General features: G+C 41.0%; 2 protein-coding genes across 6 annotated transcripts in view; one reads left to right on the top strand and one right to left on the bottom strand.

Annotated features, from left to right (window-relative positions):
- Positions 1–10,890, bottom strand: part of ENTPD5 (ectonucleoside triphosphate diphosphohydrolase 5 (inactive)) — a 40,001-nt gene extending 29,111 nt beyond the window's left edge. Inside the window, exon 1 of one of the 2 annotated variants that reach the window (XM_036431704.2) lies at positions 10,833–10,890. The gene's annotated coding sequence lies outside the window, so the exon portion shown is untranslated. The remainder of the gene's footprint in view (positions 1–10,832) is intronic. The other variant, XM_036431677.2, reaches the window with a different exon arrangement.
- A 62-nt stretch (positions 10,891–10,952) lies between these two features.
- The window catches only part of BBOF1 (basal body orientation factor 1), a 37,404-nt gene continuing 21,985 nt past the window's right edge, over positions 10,953–26,371 (top strand). For 2 of the 4 annotated variants that reach the window (XM_045578697.1, XM_045578688.1), the window contains exons 1-4: positions 10,953–11,161; positions 16,122–16,350; positions 21,413–21,478; positions 23,570–23,713. In XM_045578697.1, coding sequence (XP_045434653.1) covers positions 11,097–11,161; positions 16,122–16,350; positions 21,413–21,478; positions 23,570–23,713 — 504 coding nt within the window. In that variant the 5' untranslated portion in view covers positions 10,953–11,096. Of the gene's footprint in view, positions 11,162–15,279; positions 15,287–16,121; positions 16,351–21,412; positions 21,479–23,569; positions 23,714–26,371 lie in introns of all 4 variants that reach the window. The other 2 variants (XM_045578695.1, XM_036431558.2) reach the window with 2 other exon arrangements.

The raw sequence follows: 26,371 nt of genomic DNA, 5'->3' as shown, positions 1-26,371 counted from the left end.
GAGCAGCTTCTAGGAAAAAAATAAAATAAAAAATTAAAAAGCAGGAGGAGAGCTTAAAGGAACTTTAGGACAACATGAATCGAAACAACATCCATATAATGGGGATGCCAGAAGGAGAGGAAACTGAGCGAGGAATAATAACGTTATTTTTACAATTACAAATACATAACTATGAAATGTTATTAATTCCTTTCTAATTCATGTTTTTACAACACAGTCCAATAATAGAGAAGTTAATAGTACTCCTGATAGCTTCCATCCTTGAAATGAGTTTAGAAAGCTGAGCGCTGCATTGTCTAATTGATAAGCATTTACTGAGTATCAAATATATAACAGACATTGTGCTAACTTCTAGATACAAAAGAGGAATCAGATATAGGCCCATTTACTGGGGAGACTTCAGCTTGCTAGAAGAAACAGAAAAGTAACCTAATAGCTATAATGTACTGCGGTACGTTCTCTGAAAGAGGCGCAGTGTGACAAAAACACAAATAAAAGGCAAGTAACTCATTCTAGAAGGGGAAGGATTGAGGTGGGAAGGGAGTGGTAGGTTTCTTTTTATTTTTTAATATGCTTTTATTGATTTTTTATTGATTTCAGAGAGGAAGAGAGAGGGTGTGAGGTATAGAAACATCAATGATAGAAACATCAATGATGAGAATCATTGATTGGCTGCCTCCTGCACATCCCCCACTGGAGATCGAGCCCACAACCCGGCATGTGCCTTTGACTGGAATCGAACCTGGGACCCTGAGCCAAACCAGCTAGGGCAGGAGTGGTAAGATTTCTTCAGGCTTGAGTCCTGAAGCAGTGGTAGAAATTAACCTGGTGAAGTGACACAAAAAGAATCCTGAGAGCTTCAAATATTAAGAGTTCAGAATGGCTAGAATATAAAGATATACCATAAGAGAGGGCAGGTGTGGGAAAGGATAGTTCTGAGACACTGAAATGTTTCAAAATGAACTTTAGGACAACATGAATTTAAACAACATCCATATAATAGGGCTGCCAGAAGGAGAAGAAACCGAGTGAGGAATAATGTTATTTTTACAATTACAAATATGTAATTATGTAATGTTATTAATTCCTTACTAATTCATGTTTTTACAACACAGTCCAATAATAGAGAAGTTAATGAGTGAACTTGTTTCTAACACATGTACAATACCATGGTGACACTTGACTGTTATTTATGTCTATTTCCTCCCTAAGCAAGTACCAATATTAATTGACTTAAATAAAATGACACAGTATTCCCCAACAGTGGAAAATAATGAAAGTTTGAAAACAGTGAAATGTAAAAGTACCAACTGCCAATTTTTCTGAGCTCCACAGTAAAGTTGGCTTTAATAAAGTTAAAAATTAAACACAAATCAAGTTTAAAATGTAACTGGGGTAAAATTTCTGAACTATGGGAATGGATTAGTCAAACCAACCAAAGCATAAGTTAGCCAAGCAGAGCCAAGCCAATGTAGTTCAAATAAAGCAAATCTGTGACATTTCAGCACAGTGAGCACTGCCTCCCTTGGGGACATGACTTGGCACTTACATACCAAATACCCACGGCCAGAACCCTGGGACACCTTGCCATCTATCTGAAGGGTGTCTAAGGTGAAGGTACATATTGTTCGTATTTCTCAAGCTAAGTAGTGAGCCCGGAACATGTCAGACGTCAGTCAATGTGTCCTGAATGGACTTGGTACAGTTGGACTAATGGTATCTGCAGGAGCATTGGGCAGAGTACCCCCTTTCCCAGGATCTTATTATGGCAAGTATCATATCCTCAAATCCTCATATCCTGCTCCTCAGCCAGTGGATAGGAGTACTATTCCAGGAAGCCTATTTACTCAGATATTAATTCATACGTTTAGCCACTCCAGAACTTATCAGTTGCCTCATGTTATTCACAAGTAGAGCAGCAAAGATGAACCATTTTAGACCTGCCCTTTAAGAGATTAAACAGGAAAAAAATACCTCTATAAAGTTAAAATGTGACAAATAGCAGTTACCATGTTCTGATATTTCAAAACAAGGAGAGATTACTTCCAGCTGGGATGATCAGAGGGTTTGTGAAAAGGTGGCACCTGAGAAAGGGATTTAGAACAGGAGAGGAGTGCTTTTGGGGGGAGGGGAGACAATACAAATTAAGACATGGATGGGGGGCGGGGAAGAGGATAGGGCACGGAAGTCCCTAGGGAATAGTAAACAGATCAGTTTGACTAACTGTAGAAAATAAAGTTGGAAAGGCAGATTGAGGTCAGAGGGGGAAGGGGGTAGGGAGAGGGAGAGAGGGAGGAAGAGAGAGAGAGAGAGAGAGAGAGAGAGAGAGAGAGAATCTGTTGCTCCACTCCTTTATGCACTGGCTGGTTGATTCTTGTATGTGCCCTGACCAGAGATCAAACCCACAACCTTAGAATATCGGGACGATGTTCTAAACTGAGCTATCCAGCTAGGGCTCAGCTAAGGAGTTTAAACTTTACTCTGCAGGTGATGAGAAACCATTGGAGACTTTGAGCAAGAGAGTGTCACAAATATGACTCTAACAGTTACATGTAAGAAGGATTGGGGTGGAGATCCTTGGAAAGCTCCATTGGTCTAATTCAACAAATGTCTGCAGATGCCTACTAAGTACTAGGTGCCAGAAAATTAAAAGTGAACACACAGACCTTTTTTATTCAAAATACTCAAGAGTATGGCAGAGGCAACACACACACACACACACACACACACACACACACACACACCTTTTAAGTTAATCAGGAAAATGCTAAAGGAGCCTAAAGTACAGGATTTACTCTACCCCAAGGGCTAAGCCCAAATCTAATTCACAGATCAGAAGGATGGTTATATCTTTTAGGTCTCTCCACCGCTAAGATCAAATACTCTAACTCCCAATAAAGGAATTAGGATTGATGCATTGGTGGTTATCAATAAATATAAAATTCTTTCCTATAAACAGATAATTTATTTCTGTACTTCATCACATTTTAATCAAAACATTATTAGACAGCATGGCAGGTTTGGCTCAATGGGCCTGTCATGGGAACATGCCCAGGTTGCAGGCTTGATTCACAGGGGGGGTTAGGGGGGCGTGCAAGAGGCAGCTGACTAGAGATTCTCTCTCATCATTGGTTTTTTCTCTCCCTGCCTCTCTGAAATCAACAAAATTCCTATATAATAAAACCTAAATATGCAAATCGACTAAACAGCAGAACAACCAGTCACTATGATGTGCTCTGACCACGAGGGGGCAGAAGCTCAACACAGGAGCTGCCCCCTCATGGTCAGAGCACACACCCCTGGAGCTCCCACTTAGGTAGAAGATGGACTAATGGCTGGCAAGTATAGCGGTGGTGGCGGGAGAGGCTCCACTGCAGGTGGGTGGTAAGTAGTGAGAAGTCCCAGGCTGCGAGAGCCCCGTCTGCGAGAGGGATATTTGACTGCTGGCTTAGGCTGGATCCCTGGGGGCTCCTGGTCTGCTCCTGGACTGCGAGGGCATAAGCCGGGCTGAGGGACCACTCCCAGTGCATGATTTTCATGCACCAGGCCTCTTATTTAAAAAAATTATTACACAAGTGTCAAAAGACCCATTGTGTACAATGAAAGCATTTGAGTGTTATACAAAATTAGATCAGGTAGTGCATGAGTTCATTCTTCATTGTTTGGGGTTTGACTTAACTATAATATTCATTACATGGGGAAAGTGTTGCTATCAATGCTTATCATTCATCACAAGTCACAAGCCATTCATTAAAAGTGAAAGTCCTTTAGATTAAGAAAACATTATCAACTGGGAGGAGGTTAATAGTGCCCCAATGAGCAAATATAATGAAAACCTAAGGTCATAAACTATCCCTACATCCTAACACATATTGATTGTGGGAGGCACTTATTGCAAAAGACTAATTGCAATGATCAATGCTATTTGTCACAGTTTATACTGGAGTTTGAGGGAAGAGATGTGAGAACATATTTTCCCTTTCTTGTTATCAACTGGAAAATAGATACTGCTTCAAATATGTTAAATTAAAAATGAAAAATATGAGAAAGACTGAAATATTACAATGATATCTCAAGCATAAAGCAAGGAATAAAATCAGCAACAACAAAAGAAGGAAAGTCAGACTCCAAAAGCTAGTGTATATTTCTGTGCAAATGTATGGGAGGGCAGTGACTAAGGAGCTAATTTACAAAGTATACAAAGTCTATTTATGCACTTTCTGCCTATGAAGTATTCAAATGCCAGTTGTGTTTTCCAAGTGTAATCAAGAACAGCCACTTACTATTACATGTATGAGTATATGGTTAAAAAGGACCAAGTCAATCCCAGTCCTAAATACACATCCACAGAATTGAAAACAGGGATTCAAAGAGATATTTCTATGCCAGTGTTCACTACAGCATTATTCACAACAGCCAGAGGTGAAAACAAACAAAATAAACAAAATTTGTAAACAAAATAATATACATATAGATATGATGGAATATTATCTATCAATATATATATAAAACCCTAATTTTCAAATAGACCAAAATGCAGAACCAAATAACCAGTCACTATGATGTGTGCTAACCACCAGGGGGAGCACGCGGAACATGGTGGGCATCAGCCTCGGCAGGATGGTGGAGCAGGTGAGTGGGGGTGCCAGACCAAGGTGGGGCACCAGTTGCTGTCACAGGGGTGAGCCTCTGGTAGTTACTGAAAATTCTTTGCTCTCATGGGCCGTGGTCCTGTCCAGAGCTTGCACCTGCTGCCAGTGCTGGCCCCACTCACACCTGCTGCCGGCACTGGCCCCACAGCACCAGTCCCAATTGCCCCTCAGGGCTTTTCCACCTCCCCCTGCTCCTGAGGGGCAACTGGGGCCAGCAGTCACTGTTCACACCCGCTGCTGGTTATGACCCCGCTCAAACCCACTTACTAGTGCCTGAGCTGCTGCTCGCACCCACTGCTAGCTCTGGCCCCACTCGCACCTGCTGCTGGCACTGACCCCAATTGCTCTGTGCTGTCAGTGAGTGCAAGCGGGCCAGTGCTGTCAGCACATGGGAGTGGCTGCAGCCAGAGTGGGGCTGCTGGCAGAAAGGGAACTAGGGGCCGCAACGGGAAGGTCTAGGCCCACCCTTATGCCCACTGCAGCCTCTCAGCCCACAGTTCCTTTCAAGGTGCACGAATTTATGCACTGGGCCCCTAGTCCTATATAATAAAAGCCTAATATGCTGTGTCTGGTCATCCAGTTGTCTGTTTAACCAATCAAAGCGTAATATGCTAATGATATGCTAAGGCCACTCAACCACGCACTATGATGTGCACTAACCACCAGGGGGCAGACAGTTGACTGGTTGGCCAGCTGTTATGACGTGCACTGATCACCAGAGGGAAGACAGTCAACCAGTTGACCAGTCACTATGACATGAATTAACCACCAAGGGGAAGATGCTCTGACCAGTAGGTGAGCTTGCTGCTGGGGTCTGGCCAATCCAGACTTAGCTAGACAGGCTGGACACATGCTGGAGCCCTTCTGAGATCCCTCCCCCGTTGGCCAACCTCCTATGTCCCTCCCTGATCCCAAATGTGCACCAGTGGGGTTCCTCAGCCTGGCCTGCGTCCTCTTGCAATCGGGACCCCTTAGGGGATGTCAGAGAACTGGTTTCAACCCTATCCCACAGGCCAGGCTGAGGGACCCCATTGGTGTACGAATTCGTGCATGGGCCTCTACTTTAACTATAAAAAGGAATGAAGTTCTGACACCTACTACAACATAGATGAAACTAGAAAATGTTACGTTAGCACTAACCAGTTTGGTTCAGTGGATAGAGCAACAGCCTGTGGACTGAAGTGCCCCAGGTTCGATGCCAATCAAGGGCATGTACCAGTAGGGGGTGTGCAGGAGGCAGCTGATCGATGTTTCTCTTTCATTGATGTTTCTTACTCTCTATCCCTCTCCCTTCCTCTCTGTAAAAAATCAATGAAATGTATATTTTAAAATGTTATGCTAAGTGAAAAAAGCCAGACACAAACAGACAAATATTATATGATTTCACTTATCCTATCTAATAAAAGTAATATGCAAATTGACCATCACTCCAACACACAAGATGGCCAACCCCATGTGGTCAAAGATGGATGCCCCCATGTGGACACAAGACAGCTGCCACAAGATGGCCTGCAGGGGAAGCAGTTGTGGGCAATCAGGCCAGCAGGGGAGGGAAGTTAGGGGTAACTGGGCTGGCAGAGGAGGGCAGTTGGGGGAGACCAGGCCTGCAGGGGAGGGCAGTTAGGGGTGACCAGGCTGGCAGGGGAGGGTAATTAGGGGCAATCAGGCCAGCAGGGGAGCAGTTAGATATCAATCAGGCTGGCAGGGGAGTGGTTAGGGAGTGATCAAGCTGGCAGGCAGAAGCACTTAGGGATAATCAGGCAGGCAGGCAGTTGGAAGCCAGCAGTCCTGGATTGTGAGAGGGATGTCTGACTGCCCGTTTAGGCCCGATGCCATCGGGATCCCACCAGGATCAGGCCTAAACGGGCAGTCAAACATCCCTCAAGGGGTCCCAGATTGGAGAGGGTGCAGGCTGGACTGAGGGACACACACCTCTGTGCACAAATTTCGTGCATTGGGCCTCTAGTATGAAATAACAAATAGGCAAATGCATTAGAGAAAGTAGAGTAGAGGTTTCCAAGGGGTGGGGGAGAGAAGAAAGAGAGCTATTGCTTAACAGGTCCAGAGTTTCTGTTTGGGGTGATAAAAAAAAGTTTTGGAAATAGTAATTATGGTTGTACAACACTATGAATGTAATTCATACTACTGAATTATACACTTAGAATGCTTAAAATGTCAATTTTTGTTATACATATTTTACTGTAGTAAAAAAAAAAAAATTAAGAGCAGAGGGAACCAAGCACTTCAAGTATAAGATCATTAGCAGAAAAATGGTGGCTACTCAAAAGAATAACAATTATGACCACACTCTTACTCTGAGCTACCACCTCAGCACACAGCCAATTACAATTTAAATTCTGAAGGGTAGTACTAATACTCAGAAAATATTCTTTAGCATTTGAATTTATAGAGTATTGTCCATCCTCTCAGAAAGAGGAAGTTAAACTTATCTATGCAACAGAAGCCTGAAAATTATACATGCAAAAGAGAATTTGAACAATGTTATAAATTCCAACTACAGGACAAACATTTTTAAAGAAAACTCCCGGTAGGGCATTTGGACATCCCTCTCACAATCCAGGACTGCTGGCTCCCAACTGCTTGCCTGCCCCTAACTTAGGGGTGTCGAACTCAATCAGAGAAGGGGCCAAAATCTAAAATCCAGCCTAAATCTCGGGCCGAATGGTTTACTGAACAGTCATAAACTGTCATTGTGATGGAAACGCAGCGGAGTGCAGTGATGACAGCGCGGTGCGGGCCACATTGCAAGGCCTGGCGGGACGGATTTGGCCCGCGGGCCTTGTGTTTGACACATGTGCCCTAACTGCTTCTGCCTGCCAGCCTGGTCACCCCCTAACCACTCCCCTTCCAGCCCGATTGATGCCTAACTGCTCTCCCCTGCAGGTCTGCTCCCCTCTAACTGCCCTCCCCTGCAGGCCTGATCACCCCCAACTGCCCTCCCTTGAAGGCCTGATCCCTCCCAACTTCCCTCCCCTGCTGACCTGATCACCCACAACTGCCCTCCTTTGCAAGCCTGGTTCCTCCCAACTACCCTCCCCCATCTTGTGGAGGTCATCTTGTGTCCAGATTGGGCAGCCATCTTGTGTGTTGGAGTGATGGTCAATTTGCATATTACTCTTTTATTATATAGGACTAGAGACCTGGTGCACGAAATTCATGCATGGGGGTAGGAAGGGAGGAGAGGGTGTCCTCAGTCCAGCCTGCACCCTCTCCGATCTGGGGCATCCCTCTCACAATCCAGGACTGCTGGCTCCCAACCTCTCGCCTGCCTGCCTGCCTGATTACCCCTAACTGTTTCTGCCTCCCAGCCTGATCACCCCCTAACCACTCCCCTGCCAGCCAGACTGCAGCTAACTTCCCTCTCCTGCCGGTCTGGTAGCCCCTAACTGTCCTCCCCTGCTGGCGTGGCCATCCCAACTGCCCTCCTTTGCCAGTCTGGTCATCCCCAACTGCCCTCCCCTGCTGGCCTGGTCACCCCTAACTGCCCTCCCCTGCTGGCCTGGCCACCCCTAACTGCCCTTCCCTGCTGGTTTGGTCACCCCTAACTGTCCTCCCCTGCAGGCCTGATTGCCCCCAACTGCCCTACCCGCTAGCCATCTTGTGGCGGCCATCTTGTGTCCACATAGGGACAGCCATCTTGTGTGTTGGAGTGATTGTCAATTTGCATATTACTCTTTTATTAGATTGACACCATCTTGTGTCCACATGGGGGCAGCCATCTTTGACCACATGGGGGCAACTGTCTTGTGTGTTGGAGTGATGGTCAACTTGCATATTACTATTTTATTAGTTAGGAGGATTATATAGAAGAGCAGCTAGCAGATGTATAGTTTATGAAATTCTTAAACTTGCCCAGTTGGGAGGTATGGAGGGGACACCATCTGAGTGTGGGCCAAGAGGCAGGTGATGGATTGCATGAGGTGCTGGACCTAAATCATCTCCTGCTTGGAGCAACCATCGTGCTAACATTTACACTTATCTTGGCAAATATTTATTCACTTTTGTGTCTGTGTTTCTTCTTAACCTATTTATTTTCTAATGTAATTATTGCTACAAAGACTATAGTCAATGTATATGTAAGTTATGAATCAGAATAAAGCAAATTCATATGAAAGAAAAAACACAAACTGGGCAAAAAAGAATTACAAAACCAAGTCAACAAAACACTTGGCTTATTCCAAGTTTTAAAAAGATGAGCATTCTAAACAATAAAACAAAGGCAGGTTTATTCAGCAAAATGACCCTGAAATTTCATAGTAAAACTATCAGAAATTATGGAAGGAAATGCTACCAGTTGATTTGCTAATCTGCAACTTCCTACTCTGGTATTTGTACCATCAGATATATCTTACTAACAGGAAGACTGAATAACAACATCAAGTTTTTTGGCAGAGAATATAGAAGTTCAGACTATATTCTAGAACTACCTCTATTACACTATGAATCTGGACATTTCTCTTAGTCATTCATCTCTCAATGATTCTAACTATAAATTCAATCTTATAATCAATAAAAATGTGCTGTCTGATAAAATAACTATAAAGTACATATTAAACTACTATGCTCATATTAAGAGACAATCTTGTTACAAATTTTCATGTTTATAAACTAACCTGTAAACTTATGTATAAACAACAAAAGTCTTGAACTGAATTTCATATTACAATTACTAATTTTTAGAATGCATTCCAAATATAGCTTGTGATAGAAGATGCCCTATTCCTTTTCTGCAGGTTATCAATAGAGTGCACTTTCAGAACCTTAGACATACAAAGTTAATCATAACTTTATAGATTCCATACCAAGAGGAAACCTCTTCAATGTATGGTAATTCACCCTGGACCCACTGGAGTGTGACATACAAAAGAGGGGGAGCCGAAACCGGTTTGGCTCAGTGGATAGAGCATCGGCCTGCGGACCCAAAGGTCCCGGGTTCGATTCCAGTCAAGGGCATGACCTTGGTTGTGGGCACATCCTCAGTAGGGGGTGTGCAAGAGGCAGCTGATCCATGATTCTCTCATCGATGTTTCTTACTCTCTATCCCTCTCTCTTCCTCTCTGTAAAAAAAATCAATAAAATGTTTAAAAAAAAAAAAGAGGGGGAAATGCACCAAAAATAGAGTAAGCTGCGATCGTGCTAGCAGATGGTACGTCTAAAAAGATTTTCAGTAATCACGAACAAATCAGCATGCTCCCTCTAACCACAGAGAATTCAGAAACAGAAACTAAGTAGGTGAAAAAAAAAGGGGGTGTGGGAGAGCACCGGGGGTCAAAAAGCCTCTGGAAAGGATGGCGGTTAATTAAGTTTTCCCTAGGGAAATGGAGAGGGAAGATGCACAATGACGTTTTAAAAGAAATTAAAAATTCAATTCGAAATGGGAAGACGTCGCACACCTGAGCTTCAATCACAAGTTTCCTAACTATTGTCTGGGCACCCTATCTGCCTTAATGACTCACTCGCTCTCCTTGAATGAAGGCTTAGTCACAGAGCTCCTCCTAGGAAAAATTACAATACTTTGGAGTACTCCTTTTCACAAGTGTGCTCAGGAGGGGGGGGAAAGAAAGAGCTTTCAACTTGATGCAACTACAGAAAAAGGGGCTGCGGACGCAGGAGGTACTAGCAAGTAGGAATCCGGCGGTTCTGGGCGGGCAGCGTTGGCCGTACAGGACAGAATGGGGACGCCCGGGCTCTCCGGAAGGCCCGGTAGCCTCCAGGTGGCAGTCCTCGCCCGGCTCCCGGAGGCCCACGGGCGGGCGCTGCCGGGCGGTCGCTGCCGGCCCCACTCCAACCACCGTCTCCTAAAAGTCCTCAACCGCCTCACCAAAAAGATGTGTGGCCCCCGAACGTCCGCTACGTGCGCCAATCCCTTACAGAATTAGCAAGAGTGAGAAGCCTGAAGAGGAAGGAAAAGAAACCCAGCGAGTCAGGGAGAGCCTGCGGCGGCAGGATGCGCCCAGGGACCGGAACGCTGCAGCCCGGGCGGCGCGGCCGGACCTGTACGGTCGCCAGACTCCCGAGGCGACGGGGCCCCACCTCGCGCCGCCGTCTGAGACGCCCGGCCCCAGGAACGGCGCGCCGCGGGCCGGGGCTAGCTTGCCGCGGTCTCCCCCCACCCGGCCCCGGGACAGGGTCTGGTCCCTCCGCCGCTCGCACACTCACCGCGCGCGCCGCCGCCCCGGCGCGGCCGCCCGCCGCCCTCGGAGCGCTCTCCGCCCCGCCCTCCGCGCCGCCCGGCCCGCGGACTGGGCGCCGCCGCGCGGCGGCGTGGGAGGCACGTCGGGGCGCATGCGCTCTCCGGGCCACTGGCAACGGCCGGCGCGGAAAGTTACCGGCCCGGCGTGCCGGTTCCCTTAGAGACAGAAGCCGGGCTGGGCGGCGGCGGCGGGGAAACCGCCAAGACAGCCTGCCCTTGGAGAAGCCAAGATGCCGGCTAGGGGCAAGAGAAAAGGGAAAGGCAAGAACAAAAAAAAAGACAAAGACAAGATTAAGTAAGGAGAACCCACGCTGGGGTCCGATCCCGGGATTCGGGCCTAGGGGCCGCCGGGGTTGACTGACGGACACCTTGCCTCCCGCTCTCCTGCACTTGTCTCTGGCTCATTTCCCCCCCCCCCCCAACTCCGAGTCTGAGGACAGTTCCCATGGTTCAGAAATTCTCAAATGCATGCCAGACTTTATTGCTTCAGCTTAGAAAATAGGATGAGATTTGGGACCCTGACATAATTTTTTTAAAAATAGGTTTTATTGATTTTTTTTTACAGAGAGGAAGGGAGAGGGGTAGAGAGCTAGAAACGTCGATGAGAGAGAAACCCCCTACGGGGGATGTGCCTGCAACCAATGTACATGCTCTTGACCAGAATCGAACCTGGGACCTTTCAGTACCCTGAGCCAAACCGGTTTCGGCCCTGACGTAATTTTAAAAAAAATATGTTTTATTGATTTTTTTTTTTTTTTTTTTTTTTTTTTTTTTTTTTTACAGAGAGGAAGGGAGAGGGATAGAGAGCTAGAAACATGGATCAGCTGCCTCCTGCACCCCCACCACCACCACCACCACACACACACACACACAGGGGATGTGCCCGCAACCAAGGTACATGCCCTTGACCGGAATGGAACCTGGGACCTTTCAGTCCGCAGGTCCAAGTTGATGCTCTATCCACTGAGCCAAACCGGTTTTGGCGACCCTGATGTAATTTAGACACAGCCCCTACCTATGTATAATGCGTTAACATTAACGATGGAGGCAGATAGGTTCCCCCAAAGTAGAATGACTACGGGACGGAATGAAATAGGTACTTGTGGAGGAACAAAGAGCTGAGAAGGAGAAGAGGTCTCACACTTGAAGTGAAAGCCAGGAGAACATACATTGGGATATTGGAGGTCCTCTAGACCAGCGCTGTCCGATAGAGCAGTCACTGGCCATGTGTGGCTACATTAAAATTAAATAAAATTAACCATTCAGACCCTCAGTTGTACCAGCCACATTTCATAACCTCAGTTAAGCACATGCTGCTAATGTAACTTCATTGGACAGATATCTAACATTTTCATCGTTACAGCAGTACTGGACTGCAGTACTCTAGATGAGTGGTTCTTAACAGAGGGTGATTTTACCTTCCAGGGCACATTTGACAATATCCCTGGAGACATTTTTTATGATCACATCTGGGAATGTGTGCTATTGGCATCTAGTGAGTAGAGATGCTGTTTTACACCCTGCCAATGCACAGGACAACCCTCTCACCCCGCCAAGAATCATTTAGCCCAGAATGTCAGCAGGGCCAGCATGTGGAAACTCTGCTCAAGACTATAAACTTCTCTAGAATAGGCACTAAACATTAGTCACTATATCTCCAGCACCTAGCAGAGAGCCTGGCACACAACAGATGCTTATTATTTGTGCACTAAATAAGGTATCTGCCTGTGTATGTTTCACTTAGATGAGAACTGTGCTCTTGATCCTTGTCTGAGAGATCTCTACTATGTGGTTGAGATGATCTTGAACACCTAAAAGATCTCTTGATGGTTGAAGTAGTTCCTTGATCTTCTAGGGATTCCTTTGGGTTTAAAGAAAAGCATAAAGGATTTGACCAAATTGGGTAATTGTTCAGATTTCTCCAAAATGATCAGAACTAACTGTAGCATGAATCCTTTCCAGGCTTAGAGCTCATGCTAATTGTCGCTAACCTATTAGGTAGTCCTAGTACCCTGTTTCCCCAAAAATAAAACATCCTCCGAAAATAAGACCTACTTACAGGTTTCCTTCTGAGTGAAATATAAGGCATCCCCCCCAAAATAAGCCCCCCCCCTAGGCTCTGTCTCAGCATGAAAATTAATTTACCGTAAACTGGTTGCTAGGGCCGCCCCGACTGGCGTCTAGCAACCAGTGACGTTATGCGGAGTCCTGACATCACTGCTGTGTGGAGGCAGAGCAGAGGTCGGAGTGAGCGGTGAGTGCTGGGCGGGAGAGAGACTTTCGCAGATGCATGTAGAAGAACAGGAGGATTAGAGCAGATGGGACGCAGCGAAGGTGGTGAGTGCTGGTCTGTCTCTGGTGACACTACCTGATGCTCGCGGCCGCCCTCATGATGACTGAAGGTTCTCAGTCAGTGGCAGACCCTGTTCCAGCCCAGATTCAGGCCCCAGCAAGACCAGTGACAGTCCCCAGGCAGGCCCCAGGGGGTAAATGTCTGATAAAGGGGTAGGGGGGATGTCTGGTGAAGGTGTTCAGTGGCATAGGTGGGGGGAGGGGGATCACTTAAAATGACACAGGAGGATCAGAGGGGGCATTCAAAATGACACAGGAGGATCAAAAGGGGTTACTAAAATGGTAACCCCCCCTCTGATTCTCCTGTGCCATTTTGATTCCCTCCCTCTGATCCCCACTGTGTCATTTTAAGTGACCCCCCTCCCCCCACCTTGATACCCCAATTCCTTTTTTTAACCCCTAGAAATGAGCGCAAAAAGAAAAAGCTACTCTGTGGAGTACAAGAAAGGAATCGTGGAAGACTCTTGGGGCCAAAATCCTACTGCTTTCTGCAAAAAGAAGATGTTGAGTATCCAATTGGCCCGAAAATGGTGAGCAGAGTATGGTAACCTCATTAAACAAGTGGACAAGGGAAATGCTAAAAAGCGCAAGTGTGGAACAGGTCAGCAACCATTATTTTCCGGGCTGGAAGACTTGATCTGTGAACGGGTTGTTGAGCAGAGACAGGAGAGCAGAGGCTTTGGTTGTGAATAGGGCTCAGCTTCAAGAATTTGCCCTTACAGTGGCACCACAGTTTGACATAGCCCCTGAAGACTTCAAAGCATCACAACACTGGCTGGATAATTTCCTTCAGCGAAGTGAACTGTCTTTAAGAAGATCTACAACATTGTTTAGGTTGGAAGATACTCAAGTTATTAAGCGAGCACTTGCATTCAAGTCCTTTATTGATGATGCTGACTTCTCTAAATACAATCTTTCCAACATGATTGCTATGGATGAAACTGCAGTGTTTATGGGCCAATCATCTCAAACAACAATTGAACAGCGGGGTGCCTCCTTAGTGTACATTCCCTCCACTGCTTATGAAAGTGCACATGTTTCCTGTATTTTGGCAATTCGTCTGGATGGCACTAAAATCCCACCTTTAATCATTTCTAAGGGCAAGAAGGAAAAGATTGAATGTGTTTTGGTAGTTAAAGTAGAATAATGTGTTTTATTCTTGAAACTGAAAAAGCCTGGGCCACACAAGCAGTTATAAGGAAGTGGGTTGATTTAATGCTACCGCTTGTTATACGAGGGAGCCAAAGAGGTCTGCTAGTCTGGGATGTAGCCAGCACTCACTGAGCTAAAGACATGAAGACATTTCTTCATGAAAGAAAAATAGATCAGATAATGATTCCTGCAGGAATGACGGCCTATCTCCAGACTCTTGATATTGCAATAAACAAGCCATTCAAAGACAATTTGTGCATAGAAATTAATGACTATATTGAAAATAGAATGGAGAGAATTCAGCATGGAAACTTTGTGAAACCTAAACTGCAAGAAGTTGTGACTTGGGTGAAGAATTCATGGGAGAAAATCACTGACAGTTGCATTGCAAATGCACTGTGAGAAGGCTAACTTGACAAGAAGTACTCATTTAAAGACAGTGCTATTGCTAAACATGAGAGATTTGGTCCACTAATTCTGAAAGAAATGGAGTCACAAGAAATTCACCAGGAAATTCAGGAATTGGATTGTTATGATGATGTTGACTTGATTGTCATTGAATAAAAGTAAATTCTTGATACTGTAGGATTCATAGTTTGTCTGGTTTGTGTTGACAACTACTGTACTACTGTACTGTATACAGGTAATAAATTTCCTTTATTTTCATTTAACAATAAATGTGTACCGTATTCTTCTTCATGGAAAAATAAGACATCCCCTGAAAATAAGACCTACCGCATCTTTTGGAGCAAAAATTAATGTAAGATACTGTCTTATTTTCGGGGAAACAGGGTAGTTCCTGACACATTGGAGTCATACATGCTGTCCAACAATACTATATATGGGACTATGAGAGAATCCCCAAACTTGTAAAGTTTGTGAAGTTATTTAAGAGAGTAATAAATGCTCAGTGCAGAAAATTTAGGAAACATGGAAAGTTAAAGTAGAATAAAAAAAATCACCTGTAATTCAATTCATCATCCACTACTATCATTTTGGGATATTTTTTTAATCTTTTTTAAATGATAGCCCAATGTACATAATTATTTGTATATATATTAAGGTGACCAGATCGTCCCGCTTTTGGTGGGACAGTCCTGATTTTCAACAATTTTCCCCGCATCCTGCAGCGTTTTAAAAAAGTCTCGATTTTTGGAAAGAATCTTTCCAATCTTTCCAAAAATCAGGACTTTTTAAAAACATCTAGCCAAGAAACAAACAAAAAATACACAGCAAATAACCTAAAACAAAAAGAAAATTGGGATTGGAAAGATTACAGAAATATGGACTCAAAGTTACATTTACACTATGAATGTATCTTCATGGTGAAGAGGAACTAAGGTAATGGATTTGTAGTAGAGAGAGCCAGGGTCTAAGACTGAGCAAGTCAGAATAGAAAAGACAGTTCAAATACGTGAAAAGATGTGAAAACCTTATGAAATAAATTTAACTTATTATGCCTTTCCTCTTTGTTTTTCTAGTCCTTTAGAGTTATCCTCCAAAGCTTTCCTCTTCCAGGAAGAGGCACCTACTAAGACAAGTCCCTTGTCAAGTAAATATGTATTTATTATTAACTAATTCATCTAATAATGTTTGCTCATATGTGCCAGGCAATATCAAACAAAACAATAATAGAGAAATGTAAAAAAAACAAAACAAAACAAAACAAAAAACCCCCACAAAAACCAATAATAGAGAAATGTAATAGAGAATAATTATTTATATGTTGTCAATGCCCTCTTCCCATGTAGGAAGACACCAAAAATGGAGGAAAGTGCAATAGAAAGAGCCAAGGCCAGTGCCTCCCTTTGGGAGGCCAGGCTGGAAATCACAGAACTCTCTAGGATTGAGTATCGTGATACTTCTCTGAGACTTGCGAAAACGAATGAGGACTTAAAGAAACAGCAGTATAAAATGGAGAAAGACACAATGACTGTATTAAGTTACCTGAAGAAGCAGGACCAGGAGAAAGATAATATGGTAGGTGGGTAGAAATCCTCATTACATAGAAGTTTTGTGGCCTGCATTAACTAATTGATATTGGTCTGCCTTTATCAGTATCACTTACATATTTTTTTTATTTTTATCTGCCTCCATATATCAAAGGTCTACATATAGCTGTAGCAAATGCATAATTTTTCACACTCATGGATGTTCATTAAAACCAAAGAAATTATTTTGCAAAGAAGTAAAGCAGGTTCAATATATCCTGGTGCTGAAACCGGTTTGGCTCAGTGGATAGAGCATCGGCCTGAGGACTGAAAGGTCCCAGGTTCGATTCCGGTCAAGGGCATGTACCTTGGTTGTAGGCACATCCCCAGTGGGGGGTGTGCAAGAGGCAGCTGATCGATGATTCTCTCTCATCAATGTTTCTAACTCTTTATCCCTCTCTCTTCCTCTCTGTGAAAAATCAATAATATATCTATCTATCTATCTATCTATCTATCTATCTATCTATCTCCAGGTTAGCTAGCTCTCCTATAGTGTTTTATTCATTCTTCTATATCATAGAAATGCATTATTTTCTTAAACTTTAAGCTGTTATAGTCCTATTTCATGTGAATTATAGAAATATTAAAAATAAAATGTTTTGCCCTGGCTGGGCAACTCAGTTGGTTAGAGAATCGTCCCACTATGCCAAGGTTGTATGTTCTTTCCCCAGTCAGGGTACATACAAGAATTAACCAAAGAATAATGTATGCCTAAATAAATGGACCAATGAATCAATGTTTCTTTCTCTCTCCCCACTTGCTTCCTTTCACTCTCTTTCTATCTCACAAGTTTATAAGAATTAAAAAAGAAAATGTTTTAAAAATTATATCTTAAATAAAATTAGGAAATTTTTCTTAAAAATGGGTTTTTATATTTAATGCTTTGTTCAATCAATCACAAAAGATCATTTCATACCCATCCTACATGGTTTAGGACTATATATATTTTTTAGAATTTGTAAGTTTTCCTTAAACTAGTCTAAGATACTGTTTACAACAATATTTCACTTCTGGATCCTCTGATTGCATAACCAAATCAAGGAGTTTTTAGTTTAAAAAACTATTTAAGTTCCATACTAAACCAGCATCCTTGGAGAAATGATTAATTCCAAGACTGGAAAAGGGAAAGTAAAAGATGAGCCTGGAATATGTTATTGTGACAGAAAGTAAGTAAAAAAGATTAACTTGGGATGGTGAACACAGAGTACAGATATGTTGTGGAATTGGGCACCTGAGCCTGTATAATTTTGTTAATCAGTGTTGCCCCAATACATTCAATAAAAAGGAAAAAAATTAGTAAGAAAAAAAGTAAAAATATTAGAGGACACAGGAACTAGTTGAAAGGGGCTCCCACTGGCCAAATCTGGAAAAATAAAAATAATTACTAATAAATTAAAACTCATTGAAAAGAGTAAGTCCATGAGCACATACTACTAATAAATAAATACATTATAAATGAGAGAGAAGGGAAAGCTTTTCCTTATAGCAGAATATAGAAAATTATTAAATTTCCAAGGAGTGAGGATGGAGTAGGAACAGTCACCATTTGTAGTTCTGGGTAATGTCCATTTTATATTTTAGTTGTATTTTATTGAAATTGTTGTGTGCGGCTGCGGCTAGGTGTTTACCTGTCAGCCATCTCGGAACGACTCCACAGTCACCATTTGACATCACAGTAATAATTGATTCGGTCAGAAATTATCACTGGATGCTAAAACTAGTGGGTTACAGTTTGATGTGCAGAAGGATATGTGCAAAATCTCAAAATACCTTACAAAGGAAAAAAAATACTTTTTTTTTTTTTTGTAAGCCTTGTCGAAACAAGGCCACCAAAAATTTTAGTTGCCTTCCCCCCCCTCAAAAACAAAATTGGCCGAAACTGGTTTGGCTCAGCGGTAGAGTGTCGGTCTGTGGACTGAAAGGTCCCAGGTTCGATTCTGGTCAAGGGCATGTACATTGGTTGCGGGCACATCCCCGGTAGGGGGTGTGCAAGAGGCAGCTGGTCGATGTTTCTCTCTCATCGATGTTTCTAGCTCTCTATCCCTCTCCCTTCCTCTCTGTAAAAAATCAATAAAATATATTAAAAAAACAAACAAACAAACAAAAACAAAATTGGGAGAGAGAGAGAGAGAGAGAGAGAGAGAGAGAGAGAGAGAAACTAACTTTTAAATGGCAGACACATCTTAATTGATTAAAGTTGACATCAATCACCTCATGATGTGATGCACTAGGAAGGGTACAACATTGCTTTGCAGTATATGCCTTCCAAAAATGCATAAATTGAATCTACTCATGAAGAAACATCAGACAACACTAACTCTGGCCAGTAACCTTCAAAAATGTTGAATCATGAGAGACAAAGACTGAGAAATTTTTCCAGAGTAAAGGAGGCTAGGATACATGACAATTAAATATAATACATAATCAAGAGTTATATCCTGGACTAGAAAAAGAAAAGTGGCAATGAAGGACATTAATGGGACAAGTGGTGATAAAATATGAATATGGATTATAGATTATATCAATGTTAAACTTCCAAATTTTGATAATTATACTATGCTTCTTAAAAAGTGCATTTTTAAATTAGGAAATACATAATTATTTAGGAGTAAAGGATCGTCATGTTTTTAACATATTCTCACATGATCCAGAAAAAACAATATCATCTGTATATCTATACTTATATAATTGTATATTTAGATAGATCTCTTTATATATATTTAAATAGTCCTATCTATACAGAGGGAAAGTAAATGTGGCGAAATTGGGTGAAGAGTGTTTGAGAACTCTTTGTACTCTTCTTGAAACTTTTCTCCTAAAAAGTTACCATTGTATATTATGCTAAACGAAATAAGTCAGACAGAGGAAAATAAATTCCATATGATTTCACCTATATATGGAATCTAAAGAGCAAAATAATACAGACTGATAAATACAAAGAACAGACTGATGGATGCCAGAGGGGAGGGGACTTGGGGGACTGGGTGAAAAAGGTGAAGGGATTAACAAGTACAAATTGGCTGTCACATGCCACAACCTGCAAGGCAAGGGTTCAGGATCTGAAGAAGGGGCCAACGCACAAATGAAAGTCCTATACAAGAAATATGAATTTAGGCCGAAACTGGTTTGGCTCAGTGGATAGAGCATCAGCCTGTGGACTGAAGTTGTCCCAGGTTCGATTCTGGTCAAGGGCATGTACCTTGGTTGCAGGCACATCTCCAGTAGGGGTTGTGCAGGAGGCAGCTGATCAATGTTTCTTTCTCGTTGATGTTTCTAACTCTCTATCCCTCTCTCTTCCTCTCTGTAAAAAATATATCAATAAAATATATTTTTTTTAAAAAGAAAGAAATATGAATTTAGAAGGCATGGAGTGGAGACCTCTCTCTAGGAGAGGCACACTCAAACCTGGCCTTATCTGCTTTTTATTCAATTTTAGATTCACATCTTGCCCTTAGTAAATCATGGCAAACAGGTAGCAGACAGACCGTCTCTAAGGTCAATAAGATCAGTAAGTTCCAGTAAACATTTACTTTGTGACTATTAGGTCAAGAAATTGTTTTGAGCCACCAATATCTCAACATGAAACAATCAGTGCTTAGCATCAGCTTGCTAATGCCCAAGGTCCATCTGCCTTCCCCTTTCCTTGGTGAACTCTTATGACAGTATTGGGAAAACGGTGGCTTCCCGCAGTCACAAGATAATCTCTGGGATTAAAATATCAATAAAAATATAAAAATATCAATAAGAATATAAAAATATCAATAAAAATATTTAAGAATATATTTTATTTATTTTTTACAGAGAGAAAGGGAGAGGGATAGAGAGTTAGAAACATCAATGAGAGCCGGGACCAGAGCGTCGGCCTGCAGACTGAAAGGTCCCAGGTTCGATTCCGATCAGGGGCATGTACCTTGGTTGCGGGCACATCCCCAGTAGGGGGTGTGCAGGAGGCAGCTGATCAATGATTCTCTCTCATCGATGTTTCTAACTCTCTGTCCCTCTCAATTCCTCTCTGTGTAAAATCAATAAAATATATATAAAAAAAAAAAGAAAAAAAAAAAAAAGAAACATCAATGAGAGGTGCCCTCAACCAAGGTACATGCCCTTGACCGGAATCGAACCTGGGAACTTTCAGTCCCCAGGCCGATGCTCTATCCACTAAGCCAAACTAGTTAGGGCAAAATATATTTTTAAAAAATGATTAACATTTCCTTTCTGAAGTCAATAAAAACATTAAAAAAATAAAAATGGTTAACATGGTCAATTTAATATTGTCTTTAAAATTTTTAATTTTTTTTTTATATTTAGAGAGAGAAGAGAGGAGAGAGATAGAAATATCAATGATGAGAGAGAATCATTAATCAGCTGCCTCCTGCACTCTCCCTACTAGGGATCGAGCCCCCAACCCAGGCATGTGCCCTGATTGGGAATCAAAACAAGATCTGCTTCATAGGTCACCGATCTTTTTTTTTTTTTTTTTTCCCAATTATTAAACATAAGATAACCTTTATTGAAAATTCATCAATGAGATAAGTTTTTAAAAATACATAGTTTAACAATGAATGTTATTTATATTAGAATGAGACAGGGTTTTAACATGTATTTATTGTCTTGAGAGAGAGAAAGAGATATATATATCAATTTTTGTTCCACTTATTTATGCATTTATTGATTGATTCTTCTATGTGCCCTGACTGGGTATCAAACCCACAACCTTGGCATACTGGGACAATGCTCTAACCAACTGAGCTACCCAGCCAGGGCTTAATGTTGTGTTTTTTGGTTTATTTTATTTATTTATTTATTTATTTATTTATTTATTTTTTACCACAACTTAAAAAAAAAAAAGAGTTACTTAGGTAATTCTTATGATAGCCAGGTTTTGGAAACTAGAATTAGCAGATTAAAGTTATGAAGTATATTTCCTCTCCTCTTCCCACCTTATTCGACCTCTCCAACCCTACTGGTTTTAATATGTGAAAACACGGTTATTTAATAAAGGAAGAACAGCAATTTCATCACCTTCCTAACTGTATTTTCATCTTCTACAGATTGAAAAACTAAAACAGCAATTGACTGAAACAAAGGAAAAAGCCCAAGAGGAAAAGGAGAAATTGGTAAGTATCAATGAACATTAATTAATACACTTACTGGGTGATCAGGTTTCTGGAAAGCTCGTTTTTAAGACACAATGAGATTAAATGAATAGGTCATCTGAGAATCTCAGTGACCTTACAGCTCAGTGACCTTACAGCTCAAAAAAAATAACATTAAAATATGTTGTTGTAGAAGACCATTTGGTATTAATGGTGCTTACTGTGTCTGAGTTTTACATTCTTCCTATGGCTTTTCAGTGGGCCAAAAGTTAGGAAATATGTGTATATTTTTAAAAGCTTAAAATATATAACAAAATTTAAGCTCACACTAATATTTTCAGTTCAGATGCAGAAATATAGGGTTTTTACTTAACTTTATCTCTTTATAAAGTTAAATGTGTCCTTTCTTCCTTGCCCAAAATCCTGATTCTTAATGATACCTATATAATTTTTTAGTTGCTTTAAACCTCAATTCATCAACAGTCACAGAATACTAATACCAATGTTACCACTAACATAGATTAGTGGGAACAGTTTTAAGATTTTTGTGGGGCCCTTTTCCCCTTGATATATGTCAATAGGAATGTACTATCAAATTATAAACTGGTTTGGCTCAGTGGATAGAGCGTTGGCCTGTGGACTGAAGAGTCCCAGGTTCAATTCTGGTCAAGGGCATGTACCTTGGTTGCAGGCACATCCCCAGTAGGAGGTGTGCAAGAGGCAAGTGATCCATGTTTCTCTCTCATCGATGTTTCTAACTTTCTATCCCTCTCCCTTCCTCTCTGTAAAAAAATCAATTATATATATATATATATATATATATATTTTTTTTTTAAAGAACCATTTGAAATAATTTCTTTCTGTGAGGTTATGCCACAAACTCAACAACACCCTTTGCTTTTGGTTTTTAGGAGTTGCTTTTGAAAAGTTTAATTGTGCTATAAAAATATGTAATTACATAAATATTTATAATTATGTAAAATATTTATGTGGTTCCAAAGTCAAATCTACTAAACATGGTATATTCTGAGAAATCTAACTCTGTCTATGTGTTCAAAATATACCAGAGTATATTATCAAAATAGAGTTTTGTCAGCATAATAAGTGAGAAATGGTGTTTCAGTGTATTTCAATTTGCATTTCTCTTATTGTGAGTTAGGTTGAGCATTTTTTTCATATTTTTAGAGTCATTTGCATTACTTTTTTTAAAATATATATTTTATTGATTTTATACAGAGAGGAAGAGAGAGAGATAGAGAGTCAGAAACATCGATGAGAGAGAGTCATCGATCAGCTGCCTCTTGCACACCCCCTACTGGGGACGTGCCCGCAACCAAGGTACATGCCCTTGACCGGAATCGAACCCGGGACCCTTCAGTCCCCAAGCCGACGCTCTATCCATTGAGCCAAACCGGTCCCGGCCATTTGCATTTCTTTTGATATTTCAGGTGTGTTGGTTTTTTTTGTGTGTATGTGTGTTTTGTTTGTTTGTTATTGTTGTTTTTGCTGAATTGGCCCTTTTTCTTTTTCCTTCTTTTTCTCTCTCCTTTTCTTTCCTTTCTCCCTCTTCTTCCTTCTTTCTTCTCCTCTCTCTCCTTCCTTCCTTCCTCTTTCTTCCACCTTTCTCCTTGCTTTCTTTTTTTTTTTAATATATTTTTTTTATTTCAGCAAGAGGAAAGGAGAGGGAGAGATTGAAACATCAATGATGAGAGAGGATAACTGATTGGTTGCCACCTCCACGCCGCCTGCTGAGGATTGAGCCCGCAATCCAGGCATGTGCCCTTGAACAGAATCGAACTCGGGATCCTTCTGTCCACATGCTGACACTCTGTTCACTGAGCCAAACCGGACAGGGCTCTCTGCTTTCTTTACTGGAGATATCAGCCCTCTCTTTGTCTCTTAATTTATTAGTTTTAATTTAGGGTCAGGAACATTATTTATCTTTCTAACAGATTACTTTTTTTTTTTTTAACTTTATGCAAAAATAAAAAGGGAACATTTCACCAAAGAGGGTAGACAAATGGCTTAAGGCTTCAAATGGGACATGATTCTACAGGATATCTGTTATTTTTCCTAACTCATTTACCTGTTTTTCTTTGTTTTTATATACAGGAACAAAAGTATAATGTGCAAATAAATGAGCTGGAGGGACAGTTCTATCAGAAAGCCAAAGAAATTAGCATGATTCAGACAGAGCTAAAAACAATAAAACAATTCCAAAAACGAAAAATCCAAGTGGAGAAAGAATTAGAAGATGTAAGTTTCTTTCTTTCTTTTAAAAGGAAGTTAGAATTAACTATTATGTCTGCAGAATCCTTCACTGACATTCACTCATGTGAGATGGTAAAGGGATTTTTAAATTTTTTTTTACAATAAAAGTATAAGAGGTCAGTTTAGGGCTGGATGCAAAAGGTCTTGATGTTTAGACTTTTCTTTTTCTAAGCACTGATTCCTTTGTAAATGTACCAAATCTGAGCCAGCATATTCTCCCACATTTATCAGCAGTCAAACCGTTAGAGTAACTTCAATAAGAAACAAACTACAGTTCTTTGAAAACAGTATGGGAAAAGTCCTAAAGGAAAATATGCTCACACAGATGAATGATAATTTTAGAAAATTTTAGAAGGCTGTCTGGGAAGGTGTGGGTGGGATGTGGAAAACAGTACTTTTAGAAAATTCCTCTGACCTTGCTATGCTCTTTCTCTTACTTTCCAGCCCCTCACCTCAGAATATAGTTTTATTGTATTGATCATAACATAACAAATGTCACAGATGAGTGCTAGGCACAAGTAGCTGAAGTCTGCTTTGTGACTTGGGGCAAGCTACTCAACCTCTCCATACCCTGGTTTCCTCATCTGTAAAATGAGGAGAATAAGAATCTTATAGTGTTGTGTTGTTTTTTTAAAAATATATATATTTTATTGATTTTTCACAGAGAGGAAGGGAGAGGGACAGAGAACAAGAAACATCAAGGAGAGAGAAACATCAATCAGTTGCCTCCTGCACACCCGCCACCGGGGATGTGCCTGCAACCAATACACATGCCCTTGACCGGAATTGAACCTGGGACTGATGCTCTATCCATGAGCCAAACTGGTTTTGGCTTATAGTGTTGTTTTAAGGACTGAGTTCATATATGGAAAGTCTTTAAAATAGTGTATATGACATAATGAGAATTATATTAACAGTGGTGTGTAGCTCTCTGAAAAAATAGGTTATTACTGAAAAAAAAAGTGTCTCCATAGCATTTTGTATCTTTTTTAATACCACTTAGTCTATCCTATCTTGATATTACAGTTATCATTTGTTTTATCTTCCCTACTGGACTGTAAATTCTTCAAAGTACAGTGTTGTCCTTTGTATTCATCAAAAATACAAGATAAACAATAATTTACTAGCTCAAATATTTGATAAATGCTGAGTGGGTCTTTTCATTAAAAATGTAATTGGTGGGAACCTGGTTGTATGGTTCAGTGGTTGAGCATCAACCTGTGAACCAGGAGGTCATGGTTCAATTCCCCGTTAGGTCGTATGCTCAGGTTGTGGGCTCGATCCCCAGTGTGGGGCGTGCAGTAGGCAGCCAGTCAATGATTCTCTCATCATTAATGTTTCTATCTCTCTCTCCCTCTCCCTTTCTCTCTCAAAATAATAATAATAATAATAATAATAATAATAATAATTGGAGGGATATCAACCTTTCTTTTAATTAGATGGGAGGAATGCTTTCACAATGTATACATATATCAAATCATCACTATGTATACTTGAAATACCTTACAATTTTACTTGTTCTTTATGCCTCAATAAAGCTGAAAAAAAAATTAGAAGGAATATTAAGTTCTGTTTTATATGAAAAGGATGCATATTGAATCAAATTAAGTTCCTTAACTTTTCAGGAACTCTCAAAATATATTCCTATGTGGAGGTATACATTCTGAATCAAAGTGAATGAGGAACTAGTTCATAATCTAGTGAGCTACACTGTGATTTTTTTTTTTTAAGAACAACGTTGCCACCTAGGGGACAAATAGATTTCATATCTCTTCAAAGAGGGCTGTTGGGCGAGGAAGACTTATACTTGGTAATAAAATTCACTGCATAAATTTAAAAGAGGCTAGTTATATTTAGATTATTAAAAGGTAGTCAAAACATATATTTTAAAGAAAAAATATTTCTATCCACCTGATTAGAAGAAGCATACATTAGTAGGTTACAGTTATTTTTTTCATAAATTGTTTTGTCTTTGTTTTTGACAAAATGATAACCATTTTCAGCAAATTTAACTGATTAAAAAAAGTCCTCTCCCCGCCACACACACAAACACATAGGTATAGCCATTGAATATTTTTTATTAAAATGCTATGTAGAAACATATTTATATATATATATAAACATATTACATAGGCTAATGGAGTTTATTACCACCAAGCCAACAATGCAAGAAATATATTTTTAAAATATTTTTTAAAAAATGAGGTTTTGCCGGGACCGGTTTGGCTCAATGGATAGAGCGTCGACTTGGGGACTGAAGGGTCCTGGGTTCGATTCCGGTCAAGGGCATGTACCTTGGTTGCGGGCAGATCCCCAGTGGGGGGTGTGCAGGAGGCAACTGATCGATGACTCTCTCTCATCGATGTTTCTAACTCTCTATCTCTCTCCCTTCCTCTCTGTACAAAATCAATAAAATATATATTTTTAAAAATGAGGTCATGATGTACAAATTGTTAACACGAAATCCTATTGAGTAAATGTATCATGATTTATTAATTGGTTCCTTGTTTTGGACATTTTTACTTTTTTCTAATTAAAATTTTTTTTAATTGATTTCAGAGAGGGAGAGGGAAAGAAACCAGTGATGAGAGAATCATTGATAAGCTGCCTCCTACTGGGATTCAGCAGCAATCTGGTCATATG

This window comes from Pipistrellus kuhlii, unplaced genomic scaffold, assembly GCF_014108245.1.
Source record: "Pipistrellus kuhlii isolate mPipKuh1 unplaced genomic scaffold, mPipKuh1.p scaffold_m20_p_1, whole genome shotgun sequence".
Taxonomy (NCBI): Eukaryota; Metazoa; Chordata; class Mammalia; order Chiroptera; family Vespertilionidae; genus Pipistrellus; species Pipistrellus kuhlii.
This window is presented reverse-complemented; position numbering and strand designations above follow the sequence as displayed.